At 38.7% G+C, this 25,872-nt stretch overlaps 7 protein-coding genes and 1 long non-coding RNA gene across 12 annotated transcripts; 5 read left to right on the top strand and 3 right to left on the bottom strand.

Moving 5' to 3' along the window:
- Positions 1 to 1,308: 1,308 nt before the first annotated feature.
- Positions 1,309 to 2,994, top strand: LOC111799204. The gene is made up of 5 exons (XM_023682650.1): positions 1,309 to 1,650; positions 1,728 to 1,805; positions 1,894 to 1,993; positions 2,066 to 2,202; positions 2,754 to 2,994. The coding sequence occupies exons 1-5, from the start codon at positions 1,309 to 1,311 to the stop codon at positions 2,982 to 2,984; spliced, it is 888 nt and encodes a 295-aa protein (XP_023538418.1). The 3' UTR covers positions 2,985 to 2,994.
- A 517-nt stretch (positions 2,995 to 3,511) lies between these two features.
- LOC111798100 (mediator of RNA polymerase II transcription subunit 18) lies at positions 3,512 to 5,706 on the top strand. Its single transcript, XM_023681067.1, has 5 exons — positions 3,512 to 3,683; positions 4,064 to 4,163; positions 4,356 to 4,413; positions 4,499 to 4,855; positions 5,284 to 5,706. Exons 1-5 carry the CDS (start codon positions 3,648 to 3,650, stop codon positions 5,384 to 5,386), a joined length of 654 nt encoding a protein of 217 aa, XP_023536835.1. The 5' UTR covers positions 3,512 to 3,647; the 3' UTR covers positions 5,387 to 5,706.
- Positions 5,707 to 6,702: 996 nt separating this feature from the next.
- LOC111799155 lies at positions 6,703 to 7,884 on the top strand. 2 transcript variants are annotated; one of them, XR_002815779.1, is made up of 3 exons: positions 6,703 to 7,154; positions 7,305 to 7,459; positions 7,772 to 7,884. It is a non-coding gene; the product is annotated as an uncharacterized LOC111799155 (long non-coding RNA). The 2 variants fall into 2 exon arrangements; XR_002815778.1 differs by having other exon boundaries at positions 7,284 to 7,459.
- Positions 7,885 to 8,752: 868 nt separating this feature from the next.
- Positions 8,753 to 12,734, top strand: LOC111799154 (protein DA1-like). Its single transcript, XM_023682573.1, has 11 exons — positions 8,753 to 9,042; positions 9,174 to 9,264; positions 10,584 to 10,719; positions 10,877 to 10,997; positions 11,072 to 11,155; positions 11,250 to 11,369; positions 11,457 to 11,669; positions 11,788 to 11,850; positions 11,921 to 12,039; positions 12,123 to 12,181; positions 12,280 to 12,734. Exons 1-11 carry the CDS (start codon positions 8,929 to 8,931, stop codon positions 12,600 to 12,602), a joined length of 1,443 nt encoding a protein of 480 aa, XP_023538341.1. The 5' UTR covers positions 8,753 to 8,928; the 3' UTR covers positions 12,603 to 12,734.
- On the bottom strand, positions 12,730 to 14,647 carry LOC111799153 (protein LYK5-like). The gene has a single exon (XM_023682572.1). It carries the CDS (start codon positions 14,619 to 14,621, stop codon positions 12,744 to 12,746), a length of 1,878 nt encoding a protein of 625 aa, XP_023538340.1. The 5' UTR covers positions 14,622 to 14,647; the 3' UTR covers positions 12,730 to 12,743.
- A 3,090-nt stretch (positions 14,648 to 17,737) lies between these two features.
- Positions 17,738 to 20,130, bottom strand: LOC111798555 (probable galacturonosyltransferase-like 1). Of its 4 annotated transcripts, none has more exons than XM_023681789.1 (2): positions 19,416 to 20,130; positions 17,738 to 19,313 (listed from the first exon to the last, which is right to left on the bottom strand). In XM_023681789.1, exon 2 carries the CDS (start codon positions 19,117 to 19,119, stop codon positions 17,938 to 17,940), a length of 1,182 nt encoding a protein of 393 aa, XP_023537557.1. In that variant the 5' UTR covers positions 19,120 to 19,313; positions 19,416 to 20,130; the 3' UTR covers positions 17,738 to 17,937. The 4 variants fall into 4 exon arrangements, with proteins under 4 accessions (XP_023537557.1, XP_023537558.1, XP_023537559.1 ...); XM_023681790.1 differs by having other exon boundaries at positions 17,738 to 19,739; positions 19,817 to 20,130; XM_023681791.1 differs by having other exon boundaries at positions 17,738 to 19,912; positions 20,047 to 20,130.
- LOC111798556 (probable 1-acyl-sn-glycerol-3-phosphate acyltransferase 4) lies at positions 19,833 to 25,347 on the top strand. Its single transcript, XM_023681793.1, has 5 exons — positions 19,833 to 19,843; positions 23,264 to 23,555; positions 23,770 to 24,387; positions 24,527 to 24,657; positions 24,746 to 25,347. Exons 3-5 carry the CDS (start codon positions 23,816 to 23,818, stop codon positions 25,189 to 25,191), a joined length of 1,149 nt encoding a protein of 382 aa, XP_023537561.1. The 5' UTR covers positions 19,833 to 19,843; positions 23,264 to 23,555; positions 23,770 to 23,815; the 3' UTR covers positions 25,192 to 25,347.
- Positions 20,234 to 21,647, bottom strand: LOC111798558 (RING finger protein 5). The gene is made up of 2 exons (XM_023681794.1): positions 21,523 to 21,647; positions 20,234 to 21,196 (listed from the first exon to the last, which is right to left on the bottom strand). Exon 2 carries the CDS (start codon positions 21,179 to 21,181, stop codon positions 20,477 to 20,479), a length of 705 nt encoding a protein of 234 aa, XP_023537562.1. The 5' UTR covers positions 21,182 to 21,196; positions 21,523 to 21,647; the 3' UTR covers positions 20,234 to 20,476.
- Positions 25,348 to 25,872: the final 525 nt, after the last annotated feature.

The raw sequence follows: 25,872 nt of genomic DNA, 5'->3' as shown, positions 1-25,872 counted from the left end.
AATAAATAATACTCTCTAAATTGGTATGAAACCTTTTATAAAGTCTAAAATTATTTTGAATTAAATTATAAAAGTCGGTGGAGAAAAATTAAATTTAAATGGAATAATAAACCTACTAGGTCAAATAATTAACTTTCCAACTTTAAATTTATTTACGAAATTTCAATTTTAAATAATTAATTCTTTTTTGTATTTTTTATTTATTTAGTCATTTTAAAAATACAGGATTTTTAATAAATTTTTTATGTCACTTTATAAGGAAAATTGTTGTAAGAGCACAAATATCAACACCAATTAAAAACAGCATTGGAAAATGGAAAATAACGGGTGTTCCGTACATCTGTCATCCATTCACAATTTTCAAAATTCTAAATTAAAGTTAAAATACAAAATAATAATAATAATAATAATAAAATAAAAGTAGTTTTGAAACTTTTTTTAAGAGTTCATGGGTCAATTTTTTATTAATTTAGCCTATAAAATTGATTAAAAAGAGAATCTTAATCATTTGATTACCCAAAANTATTCAAACAGTATAGTCAAAAGTAAAAATGCATAACAGAAAGTATTTATTTTATTATTAATGTAGTAAAAAATGCATGTGTAATCAATAGATAATTGTATCAATTGTTAATTAATAATCGTTGAAATTAAAATTTTATTTACCGATATAATTCTTATTAAATAATTACCTAATCCAGTCCAATTATAATATTTATAAGTAGAGATGACAAGAAATTCTATTAATAACGGCATTATTTAGATGGACCAAATTCAATTTAAATAAGTTTATAATTCAATCCAAATGGTACAGACATTCGATAATAAAAAACATTACAAAAAAATATATATATTTACAAATAAGTTAAATGGGCCGTTATGAAGGCAACTTTTTGGGCTATGTACATGGGCCAACCTTTCATTGAATGGGCCCCTTTTTCTGAATTTCATAACATACATTCAGGCACGTGGAAGAATCCTTCATGGCACGTGCATATTCGTTATTCCGGCGCCGACAAATATTCTTAAGTTCCGGCGAATAAGAACTCCGAAATTTCGCGGTGGTCGTCGAAAGAGATTCTGACTACCACGTGTGCGGCTGTAAACAAAAGCGGTCCCACAAAAGTTGAATTTTCAAATACGCCACGTCATCCAACGTGGCCCACCTCTCCAAGAAAAAGGGAAATCGTACTGTGAATCTTCACGTCCGGACAAATTCCGGCCAAAATATGCTGCGAATCTTCCTTCTCCTTTAGATTCTATAAAAGAACACATCAAATTTTGGCCGTAAATTAGAATTCAAGAACAATGGCAGCTACTCGATTGTTCCGGTCGGTTCGGCCTTCTGCCACCGTGGTGTCTTCTTCTTCTTCATCATCGCCATCCACGGCGGCGACTGTGAGGTGCTTGGGTAAAACAGGGCTAAATTCAAAAAATGGCGAACGGTTAATAACCTCCGGCGACGGTGAGAGAAAACCGAAAGTCAACCTTAAGGCGGCGGCGGCGGCGGCGGCGGCTCCAGAGACTGTGGAGACGAAAACCAGAGAACTCGATTTGGGTTCTTTGCTGGCGAATCTACTCGTTCAATTGAAGAACACGGTGGTGAAGACAAAGATTCGGAGGCGACAGATTCAGAAATTCATTGAAAAGGTTTAGATTAATCAAATTCCAATTAAATGCCTTCCCGGAAATTACGATTTTCTGACCGGAATTTGTGGTTTTGTTAGATCATAATCGACTGCCGATTCTTTACATTATTCGCCGTCGCCGGATCTTTACTGGGTTCGATTCTATGTTTCCTTGAGGTGAATTCCGCTGAATTCTTCTAGTTTTCATTTAATTTTCTCATTCAAACTTGGATCTTGTTTCAATGCTCTGTTTTTAAATTTTCAGGGGAGCTTTATTGTTGCAGAGTCGTATCTGCAGTACTTTAATGGCGTTTCACGGAGGTCCGACGAGAGTCATGCGGTGGAGCTTCTAATTGAATCATTAGGTGAGTTTTGTTCAGAATTTCAAACGATATTTACTTTCTTTGAATTTATTTGTTTACATAACTGTGCGACAGACATGTTCTTGGTCGGAACTGCTCTGGTTGTTTTTGGTGTCGGATTGTTTGCGATGTTCGTTGGATCGGAGAAGATGACGGAAAAGAACCAGCGGTGGGTCTCTGGGTCGAACTTGTTTGGTTTGTTCTACATGAAGGTACAAAAACAAATATGGTTAGATGAACACGATTCTCCGTAATTATATGATATTGTCTACGTTGAGCATAAGCTCTCATTCCCTGAATTAGTCGATATGAGACTTTCATCATTCAACACCTTCCCTCGAACAAAGTACGCCTCCCCTTAATCGAGTCTCGACTCCTTTGGAGTCTTGTCATTTTTTACTATGCCTTCGAGGAGGGTTGACTTCTTTTCTTTTGGAGTCCTTTGTTCGATATTTGAAGATTTACCAATCTATTGGCACGACTAAGTTTCGGGCATGGCTCTGATACCATGTTAGATGAACACGACTCTCCACAATGGTATGATATTGTCTAGTTTGACCATAAGCTCTACGAGACTTTGATTTGGGCTTCCCAAAAAGGCTCAAATCAATGGAGAGAATATTCTTTCATTATAAATCAAAGATCATTCCCTAAATTAGCGACGTGGAACTTTTATCATCAAACAGAGACAAAAAAAGAAATATAGACCGACCGATTTGATATGAATTGAAGCTTTGTTTATGATTGTGTTTTTTTTCTTCAGAACATTCCGACATGGGTGGAAATGGAATCGGTGTCGGAGGCGAAGTCGAAGATCGGACACGCGGTGATGATGATACTGCAAGTGGGTGTGTTGGAGAAGTTCAAGAGCATACCTTTGAGCTCCGCCGCCGATCTCGCCTGTTTCGCGGGCGCCATTCTGATTTCCTCTGCCTCTATCTTCTTCCTCTCCAGACTCAACATAGGTGGCGGCCGCCGCGGCGGTTACAAGTAAACGGCCACCAGTGGCGGCGCTTCGTTCTTGGTTCGCTTGCTTCCACATTATATGTATAATTTTTGTGAAGACAAAGATTACCAATTCTTTTATTATTACTAATTAAATTTTATATATTTATTTTTCTTACATTACTCTTTAAAAAAAAAAACACAATATTAATATTTTGTGTCATTAAATTAAAATAAGTATATAGTTATGAAAATAATTTATGATATTAATAATGATAATTATCGACGCGATAAAAGTAATATTAAAAATAATTTTTATTATGTGTATATAATCGTAATTAGACATATAATTACATAATAATTCATTAGGTATTTATCATGAATTTCTAAATGGATTGGGTTTAAAAAAAATATATTATTTAGAAATTGGGCCGAGCAATGGATTGGACCAAAGCCCATGATCTACTTTTGGGCCGAGCAATGGATTGGACCAAAGCCCAAGACCAACTTTTGGGCCCTTCATCATGGGCCGAGCTCTTAACGAACAAGGCGTGAAATTGCTCCGACTTCGAGATCGAAACCCGAGAGATTTGATGAAACCCTCCATAATTCTGGGGTTGAAATTTCTGGTTTAGTCTGCAGATTTGAATTTGAAGGTTTGGTTGAAGACGAATTGAGATACCGAACATTTGAAGCAGCTGCATAGACTGCGATGGAGTGTGTGGTTCAGGGCATAATTGAGACGCAGGCAAGTTTTCCTTCCTTTTGGTCTCGAATCGTTCTTCACTTCCTTCACGATCTAATTCCGTTTTGCGTTTCTAATTAATTCTCTTATAGTTCTTCATTTTCATGTCTGTTTATCCACTCTAGAAATGTATTCGATCCTTTTTTTCGTCGTATCCATAAGCTTTTGAATATCGATTATGACTGAGGTTATGATCATCGCTGGTGTTATTCTCTGAATTATGATTTAAAGCTTTCCTGGCGTGCGGCTGTTTCTTCGATTACTATAATCTGTTGTTTTCCACCATTTTCAATTGAGCTTACTTTTTCTCTAGGTTATTCCTTTCTTGATAGTAGCGACAAGTTTTTGTGCTTTGGACTTCTCCTGACATTTTGATTCTGCAGCACGTTGAGGCGCTTGAGATTCTTCTTCAAGGAATTTGCGGCGTTCCCAGAGAACGATTAAGGCTCCATGAAATATGCCTAAAAAGTGGACCTAACTTAGGTATCCATGTGTATTTCTTCAGCCTATTATTACATATTTGACTTCTCAGCATGTGATGGTATTTTGATAGTTCTTCTGATTTCAAAACAGTGATTGATACGAGTGGCATTTCTCCAAGTAAATTGGAGATTGGAGATTGTGCTTCCCTTTTATATCACTGTCTAATTTCATAATCTTTTGGCATAATGTTAGGTGCTGTGGCTTCGGAGGTTCGAATCATGTGTGACCTCGAGCAGACGGAACCGTCGTGGTATAATTCGATATCTTGCTTTAATACGGTGTTGTTTACTTTGGAGCTAACTGAATGAATGGCAACTTTGTCCATGATAAATTAGGACTGTTAAACATATTGGAGGGGCAATGAGAGGTTCAGGTGCTGAACAACTCTCTGTTCTGGTTAGGACAATGGTAGAAAGCAAAGTTAGCAAGAACGTGCTTCGTTTATTCTATGCGCTTGGCTATAAGTTAGACCATGAGCTGCTGAGAGTTGGGTTTTCTTTCCGATTCCACCGGGGCACTCATATAACAGTGACGGTTTCTTCAGTTAATAAGATGTTGAAGCTTCATTCGACCGATGAGGCTGTACCTGTAACACCTGGTATACAGCTAGTTGAAGTGACAGCCCCAGCAACTTCTGAAAACTACTCCGAAGTAGCCGGTGCAGTGTCAACGTTCTGTGAATATCTTGCACCGTAAGTACTTCTAGTACTTTTAGGATTGAAGTTGTCGTGTAAATGAACTGTTCGGTTTATGCATATTCAATAGCCTATCTCACACTGATGCTTGAATTGCTGATATGGGCTCGATACCTTACCAAATTCGAATCCCTGCCACAAAAACACGAAAGAATTTCACAATTATCGATCGTAATCTACCTGTTGGTTGAATTGTTTTGCATTGACAAGGGCCCTTTTTTACTGGATGCTTGATCATGTTCATTCACTTGTTTCTCCTCCAAAGAAACTTATAACTATAGGTTTGGGGTTAGAAAAATCATAATGCACAATATTTCTGTTTGCTCAAAGTAAAGATTAAATCCCAAGTTTATGTGTCGCTTATAAGCTATTGGATGTACTTTCTTGACTGTGATAAAATCAAGCTTTCATCTTTACTTTTACAGGCTGCTGCATTTGTCAAAACCTGGAATATCCACAGGTGTTGTTCCTACAGCTGCGGCCGCTGCAGCATCTCTCCTCTCCGATGGCGCCGGAACGACAATGTAGATGGTTTGCTTTGATGTCAGCAGTTTTTCAAGCTGAACTCCGATCATTTTCTCGTCCATGAAGCTCGGCATCCGTTCCCTTTCGTGCCTTGAAGCTCCCGGTTTGACTACGATGGAAAAATAGGAAACACGGTGTGAATGATCGATCTGCTGATGCTGCTTATCTGAATTCTGGACAAATAAGTTCAATCTAAAAACCATTTTTTCGTAGTTGATACATAGAATGTTAGTTGTTGAAGGTAATATGCCTTGTGTTCATGTCTCAAAGATAATATGAAGGCTTATATTTATGAAGCATTTCGAATTTGGGATTTTCTGGTGTACTCTTTCTTCTACATATCTGTACAGCATTTGAATAACTCAATGAAAAATATCAATTTAGTAGCTCTAATTAAAAGGAAATTAACAAAAGAGGACAAATTTTCGGTTTATGTTTGAAAACGAGTCCCGTAAAGGCAATAAGTCGACATTTTAAGTAGTTTTTACTTCCAAGTGGTCACTATTGACATTGAACAGTGAAATGTCGGCTATATGCTTCTGTTGCATGCCAAAACCCTTATCTATTTGCAAAGAAAATTGTTAGGGCTGTGTGACGGTTATGGCTGCATGGCCGTTGCATGCCAAAACCCTTACCTATTTGAGAAAAGTGCAACCTTTACTTGTATGCTGTTCGTTGCATGCCAAAACCTTTACCAGTTTGTCAAAACCCTTACTTGTCTAAGGTCTTATGGCTATATGCTCCGAAAATTGTTATGGTTGCATAGCCGTTGCATGCCAAAACCCTTACCTATCTGAGAAAAGTGTAACCTTTACCTGTATGCTGCTCGTTGCATGCCAAGTATGTCAAAACCCTTACCGGTCTTAGAAAAAAGTGCAACCTTTACTTATATGCCTTACCTGTTTGCTAAGAAAAGTGCGATTGTGGTGAAGAACCTTTACCTCTCTACTAAGAAAAGTGCGATTGTGACACCACGCCAAACCTAACGATTGTGACGGCAACACAACCCACCCTTTCTAAAAAAAATAAAAATAAAAAAATACAGAAAAATTATTAAAATTGACCGTTGAATTGTTGTTTTAAATTGAGGTTTTTCCATTTAGAAATAGGATGGGAGAGCTTGAAACAGTCCAACACAACACCTGTCTACCAAGCTCAAGAACAAAAGTCAAAGAACTCGACAATAACCATCCAAATCCATGATTTTTCATTACAAATTTAAACCATTTTCTGGGTAAATAATTTAGTTTTACGCTCTAAATGATTAATTAATAATACCCCTGAGTTGTAAGGCAGTGTTCATGGAATCTTTTATCAACCACACCATTTTCTTAAGAATCTTTCAACCTTTTACACTTCCCTCCCTCCCTCCCTCCCTCCTTCCATTTCCCCTTTTCATTCCATTGATTCATCGAAGAAATCCAAATCAATCCATCTTTTCAGTTCATCAGCGAACTTTCTCACTTTCCCTTTACATCTTCTTCCATTTCCTCTCTATTTCGCCCCTTTTTCTTCAAGTAATCATCATACATTTGCAATTTCCCCCAATATTTTCTCTCTTTCTTTCAATTTTTTGATGCCTTTTTCTCCCTTTACGCTTTCTTCTCTTAGAACCCTTTCAGGGTTTATTGTCGTCGCGTAGAGATTTAGCGGCGCCCAGTTGTTTACCCAACTGGGTTTGATGATTCTTCGTCATTCCCTTCTGGGTTTGGATTGAATCGATCTTTGTGGGTCTGCCTCGCCGATTCAAATGTTTGGATGATGGATGAATGTGAGAATAATCTTCAACTTTGCTTTATAGCTATTCCCTATTATTTTTATGCTCTTGGCTGCTTTATTTTTGGAGTTAAACAATTATATTGCCCTCTTTTCCGCCCCTTTTGGTCTAATTCCTGAATAGATTATTCGCTTGCAAGAACAGAGGAGAGAGAGAGAGAGAGGGGTGAGAACAAATGAAACATTGGGTTCTTTGATTACGGCGGAATTCTGGGTTTGTTCTAGCGAATTGGGAGCTTTTTCTTATCTGGGTCTCTGCTGATTCCACCATTTCTGCAGGTTCTTGTTTGATTTCTGGAGGTGAGTTGCTGAACCCACTAGTTTGTTCTCTTCCTATTGTGTTCATCTGAAACTTTTGGTTGGGAACTTGAATTTGAGACATATTTGAGCTGGATGAATCTCTGTCTCTCTCTCTCTATCTGCAGATGTTTTTTTTTTAAGGATGTTGTATTGTATAGAATTATGTTGGGGGAAAAGGAATTAATGGCTNCTGTTTGTTTGTTTGTTTGTTTGTGCGCTAATCTTTCGTTATGTTGTTTAAGCTTTAGAAAGAACTTGTGAACTATGAGTGTATTTATGTTCTTCCCTTTCATCATTTTATTGGTTTCCCAGGTAAATTTTTTCATTGATCATGGGCAGATAAGACTAGAACCATGGGTTGGCTAAGCAAGATTTTAAAAGTTGGATCTGGCCATAAAATAGCTGAAACGAGTTACGAATCGAACNTCTTTGTGTATTTTGTTGGATTGGATGCATTAAGTGAACTATGAGTGTTGCTGAACCCACTAGTTTGTTCTCTTTCTATTGTGTTCATCTGAAACTGTTGGTTGGAAACTTGAATTTGAGACATATTTGAGCTGGATGAATCTCTGTCTCTCTCTATCTGTAGATGTTTTTTTAAGGATGTTGTATTGTCTTTAACTTTTCTTGTCTGGAGAAATATGTTGGGGGAAAAGAATTAATGGCTTTATCTTGATCTTGTTTGACTTTGGTATTGGCTTAAATGGTTGTAATTGTTAGATACTATGTGAGATCCCATGACGGTTGGAGAGGAGAACGAAGCATTCTTTATAAGGGTGTGGAAACCTCCCTCTAGTAGACATGTTTTAAAAACCTTGAGGGAAAACTCAAAGAGGACAATATCTGCTAGTGGTGGGTTTGAGCGGTTGAAAATGGTATTAGAGACAGACACAGGGCAATGTGCCAGCGAGGACGCTGACCCCAAGGGGGTGGACTGTGAGATCCCACATCAGTTGGAGAGGGGAACGAAGCATTCCTTATAAGGGTGTGAAAACCTCTCCCTAGCAAACACGTTTTAAAAACTTTGAGGGAAAGCCTAAAAAGGACAATATCTGCTAGCGGTGGGCTTAGGCTGTTACAAATGGTATTAGAGCCAAACACCGGGCAATGTGCCAACAAGGACACTGGGAGCCAAGGGGGTGGATTGTAAGATCTCACATCGGTTGGAGAGGAGAACAAAACATTCCTTATAAAGGCGTGGAAATCTCTCCCTTGTAGACGCGTTTTAAAAACCTTGAGGGGAAGCCCGAAAGGGAAAGCTCAAAGAGGACAATATCTGCTAGCGGTGGGCGTGGGCTGTTACATACTGTTTGTTTGTTTGTTTGTTTGTGCGCTAATCTTTCGTTATGTTGTTTAAGCTTTAGAAAGAACTTGTGAACTATGAGTGTATTTATGTTCTTCCCTTTCATCATTTTATTGGTTTCCCAGGTAAATTTTTTCATTGATCATGGGCAGATAAGACTAGAACCATGGGTTGGCTAAGCAAGATTTTAAAAGTTGGATCTGGCCATAAAATAGCTGAAACGAGTTACGAATCGAACTATGAGGAGGATCAGAATTCTCATCTGCCCTCGACTTCGGAGGTGAACGAACACGCTTACCATCATCACCTTTTTTAGTTTCGTGATTATTTAACCAGTTATATGTAAAACCTTATCGTTTTTTTAGCTTATACTTTCACCATTTCACGTCTATGATGGGAACTCGAAAACAGGGTTTATGGTCGGAGAACGAGAATGACGACATCGATCGTGCAATAGCGATTTCTCTTGTGGAAGATAGTCCGAAGGCAAATAATGTGATTGGTGAGTGTAGTGGCTCATCATATGCTTTTAAAAGATATTCATCCCAAATCTTTTGTTTTTGAGCTTTCCCGTGTGTTCCAGTGGAGACGACACGGTTAAATCTGTTTCGTTGAGATGAATGTAAACTATTTCTGAAATTTACTTGTGTGAAGTTCGTTTTTTGATACGCCTAATGGATCGGAGAATTTAGGACGTGGTACATGGTGTTTGTGATAAATGTAAACTATTTCTGAAATTCACCTGAAGTGGTACACGTGCTAGGGAAAGCTTAAAGAGGACAATATCTGATAGCAGTGGGCTTGGGCGGTTATAAATGATATTAGAGTTAGACACCTTGTAGTGTGCCAGCGAGAACGCTAGCCCCCAAGGAGGTGGATTGTGAGATCCCACATCGGTTGGAGAGGGAACGAAACATTCCTTATAAGGGTGTGGAAATCTCTCCCTAGCAGACACGTTTTAAAACCCTTGAGGTGAAGCTCGAAAGGAAAAACCTAAAGAGGACAATATCTGCTAGTGGTGGGTTTGGGCTACTACAAATGGTATAGAGTCAGACACCAGGCAGTGTGCCAGCGAGGATACTGGACTTCCAAGGGGGGTGGATTGTGAGATCCCACATTTGTAGGGGGAAACGAAGCATTCCAAGGGTGTGGAAACCTCTCCCTAGCAGACACGTTTTAAAAACCTTGAGGAGAAGCCCGAAAGGGAAAGCCTAAAGAGAACAATATCTACTAACGATGGGCTTCAACTGTTACAAATGGTATCAAAGCTAGACACTGGGCACTGTGCCAGCGAGGACGCTGGGCCCCCAAGGGGGGTGGATTGTGAGATCCCACATCGGTTGGAGAGGGGAACAAAGCATTTCTTATAAGGGTGTGGAAACCTCTACCTAGAAGATGGGTTTTAAGGAGAAGCTCGAAAGAAAAAGCCTAAAGAGGACAATATCTGTCAGCGGTGTGTTTGAGCTGTTGCCAATGGTATCAGAGTCAGACACCGAGCAGTGTGTCAGCGAGGACGCTGGGTCCCCAAGGGGGGTGGATTGTGAGATCCCACATCGGTTGGAGAGGGGAACGAAACATTCCTTATAAGGGTGTGAAAACTTCTTCCTAGCATACACGTTTTAAAAACATTGAGGGGAAGTCCGAAAGGGAAAGCCTAAAGAGGATAATATCTGCTAGCGGTGGGCTTGGGCTGTTACAATTGCTGTCCAAGGACATCAAGATCTGAAGTATTCAAACGTTTAAATGTATATATTTTGTTTGTATTCCCGACTTATTTGTTTTAAGTACGAACTTATAATAAGTTCTTGAAACATTTGATAGATCATGATTATCAATCGGATGACGACGAACTTCTTGCCAAAGCAGTACAAGAAAGCCTCAATCTCGACCCTCCTCCACAATATACAAATGGACATATGTATCAACCGTATATACCGCAATATCAATTTGGTTCGAGGTACTAATACTCACTTAACGAACCACATAACATTACATGCCGAAACCTCTACGTACAATATTTATCTCCATCTTCACTTACATTTGCTCGTTTTTGAACTTTCTTCTTTTCTTTGTTCGAGATGACATGTATTTTAACGAGTCCCGATTCTTGTTAGGATATGTGCGGGCTGCTACAATGAGATTGGCTATGGACGTTACTTGAACTGTCTCAACGCATTTTGGCATCCGGAATGTTTCCGGTGCCGTGCTTGCAACCTTCCTATTTCAGATTATGAGGTGAAAACTATTTTCTAAATCGTTCGAGGGCTATTTTTCTTGGCTCGAGCTCACACGACCCTTTCTTCTTATAGTTTTCGACTTCTGGGAATTTTCCCTACCATAAATCTTGCTACAAGGAGAACTATCATCCAAAATGTGATGTTTGCAAGCACTTCGTAAGTACTTTTACTCGAGCTGTTTAGTTTTTCCTTCGAACGTCTACTTATAACCAATTGGCGTCGGGATTTGGGATACGTGTCCCACGGACAGATTCCGACGAATCCTGCTGGTCTTATTGAATACAGGGCACACCCTTTTTGGATCCAGAAATATTGTCCGTCTCATGAATATGATGCCACTCCACGATGTTGCAGCTGCGAACGAATGGAGGTTAGTGACATCGTTCTCTAAGTTCTTCAATAAAATCTCGGTTTCCATGATTTTTTGACGAAGTGGTGGACGTTTTATGTTTACCAGCCACAAGAGGTTAAGTATATTCCACTTCACGATGGTCGAAAGCTTTGCCTCGAGTGTCTCGACTCTACGATCATGGACACGAAAGAATGCCAACCTCTTTACTTTGAGATACAAGAATTTTATGATGGTTTGAATATGAAAGTAGAACAGGAAGTTCCATTGCTTTTGGTTGAAAGACAAGCACTAAATGAAGCAAGAGAAGGAGAAAAACATGTAACCAAACAACTCTTTCTCAGCTGTAATGTTTAATGTTGTCTGTTCTTTCCCCACTTTTAACTCTGAAACATGTTTTGTTCTGTGAATCTGTGTCGATTTTTCTCGTCGTTGTTAGGGTCATTACCATATTCCCGAGACACGAGGACTTTGTCTGTCGGAGGAACAAACCATTAGCACGGTAAGAATTTCGGCTCCTTTTTTGGTTATGAATCAAGTTGTTCATTGATCAAAGGCTAAAAATCTTACAGGTTTTAAGGCGACCTAGATACGAAAGGGGGAACCGAGTAACGAACATGATGTCGGAGCCCTATAAACTAACACGTCATTGTGAGGTCACGGCAATTCTCATCCTGTTTGGTCTTCCTAGGTATGTATTATCAATGGAAGTTTAGAACAAGATCCAAAATACTCGACATAATGGCGATATTGATTCTTGTGTATCGTGCACAGGTTGCTTACGGGGTCGATTTTAGCTCATGAGATGATGCACGCATGGCTACGTCTTAAAGGTATGTTTCACGAAAATTTTCTTTGGCAATGACATTAATACACGTGCTCCCCTGTTCTGTTGTTTGATATTCCGACACTCGTGCCATGATTTTTAAAGGTTTTCGAACTCTAAGTCAAGACGTCGAAGAAGGTATCTGTCAAGTTCTAGCACATATGTGGTTGAATACCGAGCTCATGTCTTGCCAAGACTATAACGATGTTGCCTCGACCTCGTACTCCGCTGCTCCCACGACGTCGTCAAGAAGAAAAACAATGTCTAAATTCGAGAGAAAACTTGGAGAGTTCTTTAAACACCAAATAGAGTCCGACATGTCCCCAGTTTATGGAGACGGATTTAGAGCTGGGCAGATGGCCGTTCATAAATACGGTCTTCGGAGTACGCTCGATCATATTCAAATGACCGGTACCTTTCCTTATTGAAACTGGAGACGTGTACGTACCCGTAATCGATATCGATTCTTTAAATTTCTTCTTCGTTTCTGTTCTTGGCCTTCCATATTTACAGCTAAGGCCAAATTCTTTGAAGGAATCCACTTTGTGCAGATTCATTTATTTGAATGCTTATGGTTCCACATTTATCTCTGCCTCTGTTCTTCCTTCGAGTTCATCTCGGTCGCCATACGACAATGGCGACGGTTTTAGCTTCTGTAAACAATCCTGAATCTTTAGTAGAGTCGATACTACCTCTCCCATGCTCGGCCGCTGTTCTGGTTCTCGGTTCAAGCAGGCTGCACTTAGTTTAACCATCTGTAAACCAAACTCCATCTTCCCAGGTTCTTTAAGTTTCGAATCTAGAAACCGAGTTAGCCGAGATTCGACATTGTTTCCAATGGTGGGAATCATTGTTGTAGAAAGTAGAACCTCTCGTCCTCCTTCCCGAAAAACCGCCTCTTTTCGACTAACAAGCTCCAAAACCACCACTCCGAAAGCAAAGACATCAGTCTTTGGAGTTACGAGCCCCGCCTCCCGAGCCATGTAGCCCTTTGCCCCTACGAGATTTGTGGTCGAAACAGAGGCTGCTATGGCTCTCTCTGTTACTCTTGCTAGACTGAAGTTCGAAAGTTTAGCTCGTAAATTGCTGTTGAGTAGGATATTGCTGCTGTTGATGTTGTTGTGAACATAGGCAGGTCGTGTAAAGCTGTGAAGATAGTGAAGCCCGTTAGCGATGTCGAGAGCAATCTGTATCCTCGTCCTCCAGCTCCGTCTCTCTTTTCTGCTGCCTTTATCGAGCCATTCTCTTAGTGACCCGTTTTCCATGAACTCGAAAAGAAGGTAAAAATCGCCATCGTTTTCGCAAACACCCTCGAGCTTTACTAGATTGAAATGGTGGATTTTCTTTAGCATGTTAACTTCTGTAATCGTGTCCATTGTGGTTCTTTTCGCAACTAGTTTCGTCTTGTTTTCGAACGTTCCTCGAAACACAGATCCATTTACTCTGTTCTTTTGGCTGAATCTTCTTGTGGCTTTCGTTATCTCTTCGAACTTGAACACTTCCACAGCTCTCTCCATGCCTGCGATTTCGACCCGAATATCAGCTGGTGGTGTCCATTTTCTTATCATGTTCTTGTCGTTATTAGAAGTCATCCCTTTTGCTCTGGTTTTACGAATGAAAAAAACTGCAAAAACGACAACCGCAATGACTACCGTCAAGAAACCAGCGCCTTTTGCGATATCGACGAGAATATGTTGTCTCGATGACGCTTTCTCCGGTCGATCAGCGGTAGATGGGGATGGTAATTGAATCTGTGAGCTTGTTAGTTCAATTGACAATGGAATTAGAATCGTTGAAAATGGAAATAGATTTGGATCATCTTCCTCTTGAAACCCATTTGCTTCAAGAACACTCTTCTTGCTCACATTGAACCTCTCCCCAATTTCCAAAACCGTGTCGTCTTCGCCAACCAAATAAGTAACCAAATACTCGACCCCCTTCCGAGCCTGGTTCGTCGTCGGACAGGCGCATCTAAGCGGCACGAGGAGTTTCAAACCAGCCCGAAGATCCAATTCATGAAACTTATTACCAAACTTAAGAGCCTGGCAAGTAGTAGATCCCTGATAAATCTCAGTGGCAACAAAGTAATAAGTTTGAGAATACGCTAGGACAAACGAGGCATTGGCTTGATAGAATTGGTCGATGCAAGAACAGTGAAGCGGAACGACGACTGCCGTGTCTGGCTTTAGAAGCGAGAAGACAGTGACGTTGTTAGCTATGGCAATTTCATCTGGGTTTGAGGATGTGAGATTGGAAATGGAAGGAACGGAATTGTAGGGCGGTTTGGATTTGAAGATGAGGAAAGCTCGACAGGAGCTTGCTCGGCCGTTGCAGGAGTACAGCCCGAACGGCTCGGTATCGCCGCCGCAGCTGGGAGGCGAGTAATTCTGCTGAGCAGTGATGAGTGAAGAAAGAAGAAGAAAGAAGGTGGAGAAGATTAGAGTCATAGTTGGTTGGTAGTTATTTGGATTAAGGATGAACTTGTTCTTGATTTGTGCTTAAACTAAGGTATTTAAGGGATTTGGAAGCATTAATTAAATTAATTTTTTAAACATTTTTTAAATTTGTCTTTTTTTGTTTAGAAGCTAATGGATGGATTTATACGTTCTTGTTAAGTTCGACTCTTATTTTATTTTTTCGTTCATTTAAAATATATTATGCAATGACTCAAGTCCACTGTTCGTCGATATTGTCTTTTTTGAGCTTCTCCTCAAGGTTTTAAAACGTGTTTACTAGAGAGAGATTTTCACACCTTTATAAGGAATGTTTCGTTCCCCTCTCCAAACGGTGTGAGATCTCAAAATCCATCCCCCTTGAGAGCCCAACGACTCGATGTCTGGCTTTGATACTGTTTGTAATGACTCAAGCCCACTACTAGCAAATATTGTTTTCTTTGGGTATTGTGAAATCCATCGTCGGTTGGAGAGGGGAAAAAAAATATTTCTTATAAGGGTGTGGAAACCTTTCCCGTAGACGTGTCTGGATATTAAGGATTTGGGTATTGTGAAATCCCACATCGATTGGAGAAAAAAAAAAAACATTTCTTATAAGGGTGTGGAAACTTTTTCCATAGACGTGTTTGGATATTGAGGATAAGGTCAGAAATAAAGCCCAAATAAGACAATATTTACTGTCAATGAAGCCCAAAGAAGACAATTTCTACTAGCAGGAGCTCGAAGAAGACAATATATGCCAGCAGTGAAGCCCAAACTAGACAATATCTACTGGCAGAAGCCCAAAAAAAACACAATATCTGCTAGCAGTGAAGCCTAAAGAAACAATATTTGCTGGCAGTGAAGCCCAAAAAAGACAATATCGACTGGCAGTGAAGCCCAAAAAAGATAATATCTGCCGGTAGTGAAGTTCAAGGAAGACAATGTCGGCTGGCTTCAAGGAAGACAACATCTGCTAGCAGGGAAGCCCAAAGAAGACAGTATCTACTGGTAGCGAAGCCCCAAGGAAGACAATATCTGCTAGCACCGAAGCTCAAAGAAGACAAAATCTACTAGCACCAAAGTCCAAAGAAGACAATATCTACTAGCGATGGGCTTAGCTGTTACATATTAGCTCTCACATCGAATAGTACAATATATTGAAATTACAATAAATATTATATTGGTCAGAAGAAAAGTGCTGTTTGGATGTCGTTATTAAGAATGCGTAACTCGGGTGAGAGGATATCATATACCCTGTTACCAACCACTCTCTCTCACCACCAAACTTGACAGTTCCCACATTGAATTCTCCACAATCATTATTTATATTATTTTTTAAAAATTGGATTTTTTTTTCAATATAAATTTTATTAAAAAAAATAAAAACGTTAAATTTTTTTTAATAGTATTTTATTAAAAAATATATAGTATAATATTTACGTAATTTTAATATTATAACATCGTCTTCTCACACTAACTAACTACATATATATATATAATATGTATATCTGTATATATGTATGTATGTGTGTATATGTGTATGTATATGTATGTATATGTGTATGAGTATCTATGTATACATACATATAGATAGATGTGTGTATATATATGTATATATACATGAACTGTGCGGGTTAAATGCACATCTCTGTCGAGGTAATTTGCTTCTACACTAACTATATATATATATATATATATATATATATGTATGTATGTGTGTATATGTGTATGTGTATGTATGTATACGTACATACATATATATAGATAGATGTGTGTATATGTATGTATGTATGTATATATATATATACATGAACTTTGCGGGTTAAATGCACCTCTCTAATAATAGTCATGCGCCCCAATTCAACGCTATAAAGAGGTAATTTACTTATTTTACAATGAGTACTAGAAATATCTATTTAACTGCAAGAACTGACCTTAAATAGGATGGAGAATGAACCGAAAATAGGGAGGAAATTGAGAGAGATTTTTCTCTGTTAGCCAAATAATACCGGATTACATTTCACGTCCCTGACTTTAAAATTTGAGTTTTGTAGCATTATATTATATTTTTACTTACAAAATATTATTTAATTTATAAAATTTTATATTTTTTTAAAGAAAATGAAAATTATCCATTAAATAATTATTAAAATTAAATGATTTTTAATAAAATATTAAAAATGAGGAATCTTTTTTTATAAAGAATCTAATTCCCGTGAATTTTCCGCATTGAATCCCTGGCTCGATTCCTACAAAAATAAAACGAGAATTTCATATAAATGAAAACTGAAATAAGAGAAGCGTCTCCGTCCCCTCCTTCACATCTCTAATTACCAATAAAACTCGAACCAACTATATATATATATATATAAATTCCTTCTAACTCAGTAATTTATTTTAAGAGTTTATATTAANAATATTTAATTAGGGTATTATGAAATGGAATATTCGATTTTGTCTGATATAATTAAATTTATTTGGGAGGGAATAATATTGGAATAAAAAGTAATTATTATTGGGGAATTAAAGGGAATCGGGTGGGAAGCTACCTTTCATCCTCTTTTGCACTCCAATTATGCACTTACCCTAATTGATTAAGCAATTATATTAAATTAAAATACAATTATTTTTCCCTTTTTTTTTTATTCAAATTTAACCTAATTAAAAATAATAATAATAATTATGTTTCACATTTTCTCAATTATACGGGAACTCTAGCCGCCGACCCTTACAATTACAAAAGTCAAGCTTGACTCGACTTATCTTAGAGAAAATTCTCGACTTATCTTAGAGAAAATTCTCTAACTCACATTTGATTAAGTTATTTTCTTGATTTTTTTGGTTGACAATCGTTTAATATTCTACGACTCATTTCCTTCAATCATTAACCACAACACCATGATTAGGATCGACATGGATGAGTTGAATTTCTTATTTCAATTCTTTGCTTCAATACATACCTTTTGAAGTGGATGATGTGGTAGATCTACATGCACTCAACAGAGAGAGACCGAGCATCGCCACTGGATTACATGCAACACAAGGACACGAACCCTACAACTGGAGTTACTTAGACCGTTTCACCAGTCTAGTTTGGCTCAAGTCCTCGTTATTAAATCCCGTCTCAATAAAAAATTAATTATTTTCCAAATTATTAATCCAAAAAAATTGATTATATCAAAATCTATGCTATATAACCTTTCAAATACATAAAATTGATCATACATTATAACATACATTATTTCTCTGTTTCCGGCCAATTATAACTTCTCCGACGCCTTCCCCTGTTATCTTTAAACCCCAAACCCTTTTCACCAGCTTCAACCGATCAAGAATCCAACGAAAATGGAGTCTGCAACAGATCATAAGGGACCCACAGAGAGTCCAACGGACACGGCCGGTTCGCATCCACTCGGGCCCATGGCTTCCCCTTTCCACTCCAATGCAACAGGCTCACCGGACCCGGGTGTAGATCCCGGCAGAGTCCCCGGAAATTATCCCCGCCGAGGCCGTGCTGGTTCCACCGGTGGTCGACGGGGACGATGTTTCCAGCGAAAACAAGCATGAATGGCGGTAGAGATCCAAGCTCGTAGATCCTCATTCTCTTCTGAAGCTCCATCCATTCTTCGATTTCGGCGGTGAAGTCGCCGAGGCGCCACCGGGAGAGGTCGATGACCATGACACCGGTATTGAAGTAACAGGGGTGGCGATTAGCGAAGGTGAGAGACAGAGAGGGATTGGACCAGAAAGTGGGAGTGAAATAGGCCGTGAAATTGGCGTTGCAGTACTCAGGGGCAGCGAGGACAGCGTCGTTAAGAGGAGTGTTGGCGAGGTTAGCGATGTCGTCGACGAGGATTATATCGGAATCGAGATAGACAACACGGCGAACACAGAGGGGGAGGAGGTCAGCCAAGTAGCTACGAGCATAGTTCAACGGACAATCCAAGGCAGAGCGGATGGAGGTGGAGATCAAACGGGACACGGCGACATCATCGAAGGGGTAGATTTTGAATTTCAGGTAAGGAAAGGAGGAGGAAATGGTGGCGTGGAGAGACAGAGCATTTGCAGAAGCAGAGGAAACAAAATGGAAGATTACATTTTGGGGACAGGACGAATGTTGCAAAACGGAGAGGATCGCCGCCATGGAGCCCCGGATGTAAGCCGTGTCCAATGTCATTGCGACGTGGACGCCATCGTCGGAGCAGAGACGATGGCCATCATCCTCGCCCTCGAAAACAGAGGGGCAGTCAGGGGAGTTGTAGAATTGGGGTGCCTCCTTGAATAGAACGGTGGCATTGACGGCAGTTAAGGAGAAAATGAAGAAGAGAAGGGCGGCCGGAGGTTTAAACATGGCGGAGGCCGGCGAGAGGGAGTGAGGAAGGAGGAAAGGTAAGAGATGGGTTTTTATGTGTAAGGTGAGAATGAGAGAGATGGTGACCGGCCGGTGGTGAGTAGCTTTAGCTTTCAAATGGGGTTTCAGAAAATATTCCAACAACAACGAGCTCTTCATAGATTAAATTTTTAATTAAGAATTATGATGTTACAATTAATAGAAAAGGGGCATCCTCAGCAATTTCCATATTGTCTGGTCTTCAAAAAGATGAACAATAACCAACCAACAGCTAAAAATAAATAACCCGTCAACTACCATACCCCAAAATCGAACTATTCGGAGCCCTTCCGAATGACCTCTCATGGAGTCTGCTACACTAGCCAAGAAAGAGTGTATTAGACTCCATTCACTCGTGGTGGTGAGTAGAGGAAGAATAAAAAAAGAGAAACGTATTGCAACTAAGAAATAGTTACCCATTCATAAGTTTAGTTGACCACTTGTTAGCTTTGCTATACTACGACACGAGTGACGGATGAAGTTAAAGCAGACACGGTGTTCAATCGACTTTACAAGTGATTCACACCATATGGAAATAAGAAAAAAAAGGAGAGAAGGGTCTCAATCAGGTAGCTCCTACAAGGTAATGACTTCAAACTCAAACAAAGAACGTTCTTCTCCAATTGAACACTACGAGCGACATCACTATATTATAAGTTCAGCTGATATCTAATATCAATAGCACGCACCTACCCTTTTTCTCTGCATTCTTCTGATAAACATGGTCAAGTACCATCCAGCTTAAAGATCACCTGCTTCTGTTAGGTCATTCCCTATAAATCAAACAAAAAATATCTTGAAAGCCACAATCACTGACCTACTAGTTCCCAACATGGTATCAACGGTTGATGATCCTGATCCTTGTCCTGCTCCTTTCTATCAGAACGACGTATTTCACGAACCTAGTGCAAGACTGAAGTTCAAAAATAAACCAAACTGGAATCGAAGACTTGAGAAAACGAAACAAATACTTAGATAGAATTGAAATAATGAACATGGATAGAACCATAGCTAAACACAATCTGATGAACAAGTTTCTGGTAGTACCATGTGCAGCAGAAACCCATCTGTGTATATTCTGAAACTTCTTCACCAAAAAACAGGAAACACATATCACAAGTAGTGCATAAAGTAAGAGCACTAGAGAAATCACTTAGGCAAATAAATCATCTTTCGAGAGAACGAGCCATCACAGCATGTGTTTCATTCACTCAGCCATGTGATTGCATTTGGTGGGTCAGCATGTAAATATAGTATATATAGATGTGAATAAATCGAAACCTTCGAATACAATTGCATAAGCACGTCAGCTAACGTTCATCGTGCTAAGTATACAAAAGTTGATGTTCATTTCAACAATGATGAGATAGCAAGACAATGTACCATCAGATTTTTTCACTTCTATAATTCTTACATTAGAGATTGAATACACTAAACACCACAAAGCAATAATATATGCCCTAATGGACCCTTTGATCTATTGCCAGATTAGGGCAAGAAGAACACAGAAACCAATAAAAAAAAGCAGCCGCTTCAGGTAGTAATCTTGCTGACCTTGACGGAGATGGTGATAGTATCCATGAGCATGAGCATGGCCATGGCCATGGCTACCATGAAACATGTTAGGAAACCCATATGGAAAGTTCGCACCTGCACCATACATGCTTGGATCTGCATATCCATGCATCTGAAAGTTGAACAAAGATGGGACAAGACCACCAAAGGCCGCAGACAATGTGAAATTACCAAACCTTGTTGATGCCATTGGAGCAAACCCTCCAAGACCTCCCATGAATCCAAATCCATTGTGAGCAAAAGGATTTGGCTCTGGGGGAGGGCCTGCTGCTTCTGGCCTCTGTCCCGCAGGACGATTAGGAATATTAACTCCCGGAATACTTTTCGATCTCGGGTCAGTCGATGTCTTTCCCCTACCATATAAGGGAACCAATTTTTGCTCTTCTATCATAGCTTTACAAACTGGACATTCCTGGGGATGGGAATGAATGTGCAGCCACTTGTAAAGGCATGGCCAACAAAAAAGATGACCACATAGGGTTACAATAGGATCTTGAGCTAAATCCAGGCAAATATTACACTCAAAATTACTAGCATCACCATTGTTGTCGGAACACGAAGGGCTTTGAGGTTGCCTACTTGTTGATTCCCCAAACCCGCTCGCCATATCTACACACCCTACCTATTAAATCACATTAAACAACAAAATTGAGATGAAATCCACGAAAGTCAACAGAAAAATTCATCGGGATCGGAAATATTCCTTCAACCAGCCAAAACCAATGGACGAACTCAATGAGAATCAACAATCTTAACAACGGATCGCCTAGACGAACAATCCAAACAATAAATTTACAACAAAATCTTGAATCCTAGGGTTTCAAAATCCCCAAACAGAAACCAACAGAATCAAATTCAACGCGAACAATTCAACAAAAAGTTGGGGAAAAAAAAACACAGAAATGAAAATACAATTACGAAAAGAATTAGAAAAATGAAAAAACTCACCTATTGATTGACAAGAACAAACCGGCCGATCCCGCGTTCCGATCGATGAAGAAGAAAAATTGACGAACGCGTCTGTCAGGAAAGCAAGAAATATACATTTGAAAACGGAAGCTTCCGCACCCTTGCCCTAAACATTATTCACTGCGTGCGTCTTCGCATTTTCTCCGTGTTTCTCGTCACTTATTCCCACGTGTCGTAATATTACTGGTTATTCCTAGTCAAACAGTCAACGCCTGCCGTCCGACGTGGAAAAACTAGGGATAAATTCATTTTTTATGCCCTAAACTTTCATGGTAACAATTTTATTTATTCACATTAATTTTAAAAGATAATTATAATAAAAACAAATTCTTTTTATCATATTTATAAATATATTATACAAATAAATAATTTATAAATACACCCGAGTAAAAGAAGGGTACATGAATGAACCAATACCATAATCGAACGAAAGGGATCATGAAAAAATGATAGTTATGAAAGACTTAAAAAATTGAAAGTCACCACCTATTTCAACAAGGTATACCTTTTCGGTGGCTCGATCATATGAGCAATTCTATATTAGGCAACCTCCCCGAGAACTGTTATATAATGCATGTGAGTGAAGACAAAACATGTTGTAATAGTTTGTGTTGGTACGTGGGGATAGTCTCAGTCTTAGAAGTGAAGAGTAAGTAACGTGACCATGAAGAATGTCGGGGCCTTTAGGTGCGACATTGAGATTCTAAATCTTAATCCAAATCCTAGACATGGGTCGATTCACTTCTTTCATTATCCCATTCACACCGTGGAGACCCATCTTTCTTAAAGACAAACCTACCCCCGGACAAATATCGATTTTGGTCCCTACTTCATTATGTGTGCAGGGTAAATCAGTAAATGTATGTACGGTGCTGCAGAATTGTCGGTGGTTTGTCCTTCAAAAGTCAACCTAAAAAACAAATTCATTTTAAATTCTGTTTTCATTTTTTTGTTAAAAAATTAAATAGTTATGAAATATATATATATACCATTTTAATTTAATTAAACAAATAATTATATTTTCACGAGTTCTAACTTTTAAATAAATTATATTTAAATTAATAAAATCTATTTAAATAACGCTTCAAATTAAAAGGTAAAACACACACTTAATCATAAAGTTCTTATTAATGAGTCACTGAAAAGGAATGTGCACTGTGTTGATACAGATATTTTTTAGTCATCCTTTCTTAATTATCTTATTCCCGTGGTGGATGTGTAGTAGTCGTTAACAATAAACGATGATAGAATAAGGGTATTTTGGTCATTTTATAATATCATGAAAAATTTTAAAATAAATATTTGAATTTTCTCCGTCATTTTTAATCAATTCATTATAAAATAAAGATTTTAATTTTTTTTAATATAAAGTCGAGAATAATAATAACATAATCTAAATATATCCGACTAGATGTAACACTATTTGAAAAATCGAAATAAATTTATAAAGCTAAAAGATTAAAATAAAATAAAAATTAATAGGAATTTAAATATATTTTTTGGAATATTACAAAAATAATGTTACAGACATTATGGTTAGTTGCTGTATATTGAAGTCAACGCTTTAAATCTTACCATATGGTATTATTTTTCTTATATATAAAATTATTTAAAAGAAAAAAAAATTATTATTTTATATAAAATCCAAAATGTTACCTAACCAGAGTTAAATCTCAGGTTAAAATCTGTTTAATTAGTTTGGAAGTAAAATTTCTTCCAGAAGTAGCAGCCACATCTTCGTCCCCTACCTTTCGTCAATCTGTAAAAAACCATGGAGATATCGATTTTCCATTTCTGATTTCTTCAGTAATCTCTGTTTCAACTTCTCTCTCCTCCTTTAATCCACTCTCTCTCTCTCTCTCTCTCTCTCTCTCCTGTATCTTCTCGATTTCACCATTTTTCCCGCTCCCTGTTCCATTACTTTGGATAAGAGCACACACAGTTCCACTTGCTGGAGGGATTTGAGGAGGAGAGACGACCGGAACAATATTTTCGTCTCTTTTGATTCTAAGGTAATTCTTGCTCTTTGTAGTTGTAGATCTGTAATGCGATTTAACAACACGCTGCAAATTGTTCGTGTTTCTGAAATTGGAATCTGCTTTTGCCTTTTGGAAAGATTCTGTTGGAATTTTGGTTGCTTTTTGTGTTTTCGTCTTTTGATTTCGTTAGATTTGATTAAGAAATTGCGAATCTCTCAAGGTATGGTAAATGTGTGTTTGTTTGCAGCATTTTTTAGGAGGGGGAAATCTTTTGAATCAGTGTTCTTGGAAGAATGGATGTTTCTACGCCTCTGCAATCTGATAATACACAAAAACAGAAATCTCTTAGTCCGATTAGGCTGATGAGAGGGGCGATTTGTTTAGCGGTGTTTTTGTCGACTGCCTGTATGTTTTTAGTGTATTTTGCGCCTGTAGTGGCTCTCTTTTTACGGCTTCTCAGCCGGCATTACTGTCGGAAGGCAACTTCCACGATTTTTGGTTTCTGGCTGGCTCTCTGGCCCTTTCTATTTGAAGTTATAAATGGGACTAAAGTTGTGTTATATGGAGATGATGTTCCAGATAATGAACGTGTTTTGCTAATTGCTAACCACAGAACTGAAGTTGATTGGATGTATTTGTGGGATATTGCATTGCGAAAGGGCTCCCTTGGCTGCATCAAATACATCCTTAAAAGCAGCTTAATGAAGCTGCCTCTCTTTGGTTGGGGATTCCATGTTTTGGAGTTCATTCCAGTTGAGAGGAAATGGGAGATCGATGAACGGGTTATGCGTCGAAACCTTTCGACGTTTAGAAATCCTCAAGATCCCTTGTGGCTTGCTGTTTTTCCTGAGGGAACTGACTTTACGTATACCTTCCATTCCTTTTCTACTGTATTCCAATTGTGTTTTCCCTGATCTAGAAGCTAGTTTTTGTGGATTGAAAGCTTATCTTGTGTTCTTGATGTTCTGTCCAAGTTGGGAACTGATACGAAAAGTTTGATGCAGGGAGGCGAAATGCAAGAAGAGTCGAGCGTATGCTGCCGAGGTCGGACTTCCAGTGCTAAAGAATGTTCTTCTTCCAAAAACTAGAGGTTTTTGTGTTTGCTTACAAACCCTGCGAGGTTCACTTAATGCAGGTTCATTTCTGCAAACTACACTCTTCACTTTCTAGTCTGAAATGATTGTGTTTGTTACCATAGCTTCTGGTCTGGTTTTGTTATGCAGTTTATGATATGACTATTGCCTACAAGCATCAGTGTCCTACCTTTCTGGATAATGTCTTTGGTCTCGGCCCTTCAGAAGTTCATATCCATGTTCGACGGATCCCCATCGACGAGATCGTCGTTTCAGATGAAGGTGCTACTGCTTGGTTAATGGATAAATTCAAGCTCAAGGATCACTTGCTCTCAGATTTCATAGCTAATGGCTGTTTCCCAGAGCCAAGAGTACAAGAACAACTTTCTGCCTTCAAGTGCTCAATGAACTTCTTACTGGTCATTTCCTTGACTGCAATATTTGCTTACCTTACTTTCTATTCATTTTGGTCCAAAGTTTATGTAGCTTTATCGTGTATATATCTTGCTTCCGTTACGTATCTTCGAGTTCAACCGGAGCACGATTTAGGCAGTTTGATATCAATGTTCGTCGGCAAGAAACATAGCACTGAATAACATTCTTTTAGGATACATGATCTTTTTTTTTTTTTTTTTTTTTTTTTTNAGATTGGAATCGAGTTTTCGTGTAAACGTCGAGTATTAACAATTCTATTTATGGTCCCCATGAGCAAAGATGGTCAGAAATATGTTACTGAAATCTTAGCTTCTCTAGATTCTACTCTCTTTGTCTATGAATGGACACGCAGAATCTGAGCACAAAAGGGTGCTTGTGGCTATATTACCTGCTCATTTATTTCTCACTTGCTTGTCTTTTTCCTTTTTTCTTCCATATTTCATCACTTGATGATATGTAGCTTTACTCTCGAAACCACGTGTGTACAATGTGAGGTTTCGGACTTTTGAAGGAGACCCATTTCTGAATTTCAACTCTAAACTTGCCCAATCTCATCTTAGGATGATATCAAGATCAGTACTTATGTGAGCATTGGTTGGAGATGGGAACAAAACATTCTTTATAAGAGTGTGAAAACCTCCTCCTAACAGACCTCAAACCCAAAAGAAAAACCCCAAAGAAAACAATATCTGCTAGCGGTGGGTGAGCGAGAACGTTGAACCTCGAAGGAGGGTGGACACCAAATGGTGTGTCGGTAAGGACATTGGGCCCTGAAGGGGGGTAGACACCGGACGGTGTGTCAATGAGGACGCTATGTCAGGTTCTTAGGTTGTCTCTCCTCT

The sequence above is a fragment of the Cucurbita pepo genome, chromosome LG07 (genome assembly GCF_002806865.2).
Source record: "Cucurbita pepo subsp. pepo cultivar mu-cu-16 chromosome LG07, ASM280686v2, whole genome shotgun sequence".
Classification (NCBI taxonomy): domain Eukaryota; kingdom Viridiplantae; phylum Streptophyta; class Magnoliopsida; order Cucurbitales; family Cucurbitaceae; genus Cucurbita; species Cucurbita pepo.
Note: the sequence above shows the minus strand (reverse complement) of the source record. Positions and strands in the feature narration are given on the sequence as shown.

Excerpts from the sequence above, each read along its gene's own strand:
- LOC111798100 (XM_023681067.1), top strand. The coding sequence starts at position 3,648 with ATGGAGTGTGTGGTTCAGGGCATAATTGAGACGCAG. Across the intron at positions 3,684-4,063 it reads AGGGCATAATTGAGACGCAG|CACGTTGAGGCGCTTGAGAT; the intron begins GCAAGTTTTCCT and ends TTGATTCTGCAG. Across the intron at positions 4,164-4,355 it reads AAAAAGTGGACCTAACTTAG|GTGCTGTGGCTTCGGAGGTT; the intron begins GTATCCATGTGT and ends GCATAATGTTAG.
- LOC111798558 (XM_023681794.1), bottom strand. The coding sequence starts at position 21,181 with ATGGCGAGCGGGTTTGGGGAATCAACAAGTAGGCAACCTCAAAGCCCT.
- LOC111799154 (XM_023682573.1), top strand. The coding sequence starts at position 8,929 with ATGGGTTGGCTAAGCAAGATTTTAAAAGTTGGATCTGGCCATAAAATA. Across the intron at positions 9,043-9,173 it reads ATCTGCCCTCGACTTCGGAG|GGTTTATGGTCGGAGAACGA; the intron begins GTGAACGAACAC and ends ACTCGAAAACAG. Across the intron at positions 12,040-12,122 it reads ATCCTGTTTGGTCTTCCTAG|GTTGCTTACGGGGTCGATTT; the intron begins GTATGTATTATC and ends TATCGTGCACAG.
- LOC111799204 (XM_023682650.1), top strand. The coding sequence starts at position 1,309 with ATGGCAGCTACTCGATTGTTCCGGTCGGTTCGGCCTTCTGCCACCGTG. Across the intron at positions 1,806-1,893 it reads CGATTCTATGTTTCCTTGAG|GGGAGCTTTATTGTTGCAGA; the intron begins GTGAATTCCGCT and ends TTAAATTTTCAG. Across the intron at positions 1,994-2,065 it reads GCTTCTAATTGAATCATTAG|ACATGTTCTTGGTCGGAACT; the intron begins GTGAGTTTTGTT and ends ACTGTGCGACAG.
- LOC111799153 (XM_023682572.1), bottom strand. The coding sequence starts at position 14,621 with ATGACTCTAATCTTCTCCACCTTCTTTCTTCTTCTTTCTTCACTCATC.
- LOC111798555 (XM_023681789.1), bottom strand. The coding sequence starts at position 19,119 with ATGAAGAGCTCGTTGTTGTTGGAATATTTTCTGAAACCCCATTTGAAA.
- LOC111798556 (XM_023681793.1), top strand. The coding sequence starts at position 23,816 with ATGGATGTTTCTACGCCTCTGCAATCTGATAATACACAAAAACAGAAA. Across the intron at positions 24,388-24,526 it reads CCTGAGGGAACTGACTTTAC|GGAGGCGAAATGCAAGAAGA; the intron begins GTATACCTTCCA and ends AGTTTGATGCAG. Across the intron at positions 24,658-24,745 it reads GCGAGGTTCACTTAATGCAG|TTTATGATATGACTATTGCC; the intron begins GTTCATTTCTGC and ends TTTGTTATGCAG.